Raw genomic sequence first — 1,618 nt, forward strand, 5'->3', positions numbered from 1 at the left:
AGCGGGTCCAGTACACCCATGAGACACGCTGCCCTCCCCCCACTCCGCACACACTTGTCGCCCAGCCACGCTGTTGTTTAGAATCGCAGCCTGTGGTTTCCCTCCACACCCCCCTCCCGTGCCTGGCCCTTCTGCCACCAAGCCTTCCCACGCTGGCTCCCGGCCAGGGCTTAGGGGATTCCCTCCTTGCCACTTTGCCTTTCCTTGTGTTTTCCTCGGGACCCACCGGTCGCAGTTCTTTTTGAACTCATTATAATCAGGGTGGTTGAGGTGGTGGCTTTCCGTGGGGCTCCCAGGAGTAGTTCCTGGATGGGGTCCGGCCCTCCTGGGACAATGGCCTGGCCGCCAACGGGCCAGGCTCCTTTCCAAAGGAGCCCGGTGTTTACACAGCCCTCTCCGTTCCGTTTCCAGACACAACAGCTGGGAGCCAGAGGAAAATATTCTGGACCCGAGGCTGCTCCTGGCCTTCCAGAAGAAGTGAGCAAGCCAGCCGCATACGCAGGGCAAGGGGCTGGGGGTGGGGGGCTTGGCTGGGAGCTGAGCATCCCTGGCACGTAGTCACAGGGTCCAGTGCTTCCTGGGTCCCTGTAAACTCGAAATGACCTGAGGTCCCTGCTCAGTCCCTGGCCAGCCCACCCTGCGGACGCCCCATGAGTAAGTGCCACCCACTCTTGTCTTTCTGGTCACTGGGCTGGTAGAAGTGAACCTTCTCAAGAGCCTGGCTTTTCTTCTTGGGTGAACTGTGAAATAATAAAATCGGGTATGGACGGTTTGAGGCCGAAGGCAGGCCTGGCCTCTCCCTGCTGGGTGTGCTGGGCAAGTTCTGGCAGGGAGATAGACACGCCGTTTCCACCAGGCTGCCAAACAGAGTATCGAGTGAGTGCCATGGGCCCACTTGGGAGTCCCAGGGGCCCAATTTGCTCTGTAAACCTAGATGTCTGTTCTATTTTTAGGTAGGAACCCCTGCTTAAGAGATGCCTGCTTGGAGATAAGGGGATGAGGAGTGGGGGCAGGGGGCCTGGACCAGCATGCCCCAATCCTGCTGCGAATGGTCCCCAAGCTTTGCAGATAGAGAAACCTTTCTTCACAGAGGGGCCAAGACCGGGAGGTGGGGGATGAGTCTGAGGGAAAGGTAATAAGATGCAACATGGATCTGCTTAGACTTCTGGGTGCTGCGTGCGGGTCAGCTCTCGTCCTCCGACTGAAAGGTTGGTGGCTTGAGGCCTTGGGAGAGAGACTGACTTCCTTCTTCTGAAAAGCCAGCCTTTGAAAGCCTGGGGGAGCCCAGTGCTGCTCTTGAAACACACATGAGAGGAGCAGGGTCAACATAGGCAGTAGCAAGACCAGGCCGGCTGGTTTTCCTCTCTTCTTTGATGATACGCTTGTTTAGGGACTCCTGGAAGAAGTTTTATCACCAGTTCTGTTGACTCCTAGAACTGGGGTGAAGGGAGGCTGAGAGAGGGGTTAGGGGTCTGGGGGCTATGTGCTCATTCTATCTTGGTGACTTAAATTGTATAGAAAAGCTCTTTCTAATCCCACCAAAAGAGGGGCCAAGGTCTTTGCCTGGTATGGGCAGACCTGAAAGGTGACCCACCCCCATACTGCCCTCAGCTGGACC

At 56.8% G+C, this 1,618-nt stretch overlaps 1 protein-coding gene across 1 annotated transcript in view; it reads left to right on the forward strand.

Moving 5' to 3' along the window:
- CBX2 (chromobox 2) overlaps window positions 1-1,618 on the forward strand; it is a 7,807-nt gene that overhangs the window by 1,347 nt on the left and 4,842 nt on the right. Inside the window, exon 3 of the mRNA XM_004709252.2 lies at window positions 412-477. Coding sequence (XP_004709309.1) covers window positions 412-477 — 66 coding nt within the window. The remainder of the gene's footprint in view (window positions 1-411; window positions 478-1,618) is intronic.

Source organism: Echinops telfairi, unplaced genomic scaffold (assembly GCF_000313985.2).
Source record: "Echinops telfairi isolate 266 unplaced genomic scaffold, ASM31398v2 ScPeMD7_7458;HRSCAF=8496, whole genome shotgun sequence".
NCBI lineage: Eukaryota > Metazoa > Chordata > Mammalia > Afrosoricida > Tenrecidae > Echinops > Echinops telfairi.